Below are 1,391 nucleotides of genomic sequence, written 5' to 3'. Positions count from 1 at the left end.
TCTTTTTTTTTTGAATGTTTGTGAAGAGGTAATTTATAAATATTAATGAAATTTGACAGTTTATTGTTCATTTTAGTAAAATTGTGTTATGTGAAAATGATAATTGATATCTTTTAATTAAATTAGCTAACAACTCTTCAGTTTCATTGAAAAGTTGTTCTTCATTGAAAGAACAAATTTCAATGTTCATCTCTCTCTTTAATTCTTTACAATGATGATATAAATATATATTATTTTATTGGATAATGATGATTTACATTGAAAGAGAGATGCAATGTATATTAGATTCATACTGAATTTTAACTGTAATTTAAAACATCAACATGACTCTAATAAGTACAACCAAGCCTTGTTTGTATTCAAAGCCTTGTTTGTTTGTGGTTACTGCGTGTGGTTGTGGTGGTGTGGTAGGTGTTTGTATTAATTAGCTGCCTTGGTCAGAGGTTGTTACACGACATCAAAAATGATGCAACAACAAACTACAATTTAGTTTTTCATTCATCGACCATTACCCTCAACAGCAACAACTACAAGAACTCTCTCCTTAAAAAAAAATGAGTCAAAGTAAGAAGAAAGTCTATACTGTAGATGGAACAGTATTTGAGGTTGATGAAAGTTATTCAATTATTAAACCAATCGGTTATGGTGCCTATGGTTTTGTATGCTCTGGTATTGATAAAAAGACTAATGAAAAGGTTGCTATTAAAAAAGTACCAAAATTGTTTCAAGATTTGGTAGATGGAAAGAGAATTTTAAGAGAAATTGAATTATTGAGAACTTTCCGTCATTCAAATATTATTTCTGTTAAGGATATTATGACAATTCCTGATAAGAATACCTTCTCTGATGTGTAAGTATTATTATTACTCTTTTTGTATTAAATTGAATATTGATGATGATGATTGAATGATTTCATACAATATAATAATAATAACATATAATTAATACTTTATTCAATATAATAATAATAATGTACAACATTCCTTAATACAATTCAATATAAAGTTATATTGTTAATGAATTGATGGATACAGATTTATATCAAGTAATTAAATCTAAACAAGTATTATCAAGTGATCATATTCAATACTTTGTTTATCAAATCCTTAGAGGATTAAAATATATTCATACTTCAAATGTTCTTCATAGAGATTTAAAACCAAGTAACATTTTAGTAAATGAAAATTGTGATGTAAAGATTTGTGATTTGGGATTAGCAAGAGGATTTGATAATAATAGTGAAATGACTGAATATGTTGTTACAAGATGGTATAGAGCTCCTGAATTAGTTTTAATGTGTAAAGATTATGGTGCTGCAAGTAGGTTTTTTTATTTACATTCATATTTATACATATTTACATATATTTACATTAATATATAATAGTTGATAT

At 26.0% G+C, this 1,391-nt stretch overlaps 1 protein-coding gene across 1 annotated transcript; it reads left to right on the top strand.

Annotated features, from left to right (window-relative positions):
• Positions 1-554: 554 nt before the first annotated feature.
• Positions 555-1,319, top strand: NAEGRDRAFT_77064 (uncharacterized protein; the record flags this gene model as incomplete). The annotated part of the gene is made up of 2 exons (XM_002667980.1): positions 555-850; positions 1,006-1,319. Coding segments are annotated over 2 exons (610 nt in total), but the record flags the coding sequence as incomplete, so codon positions are not given.
• Positions 1,320-1,391: the final 72 nt, after the last annotated feature.

This window comes from Naegleria gruberi, assembly GCF_000004985.1.
Source record: "Naegleria gruberi genomic scaffold NAEGRscaffold_1066, whole genome shotgun sequence".
Classification (NCBI taxonomy): Eukaryota; Heterolobosea; class Eutetramitea; order Acrasida; family Naegleriidae; genus Naegleria; species Naegleria gruberi.
Note: the sequence above shows the minus strand (reverse complement) of the source record. Positions and strands in the feature narration are given on the sequence as shown.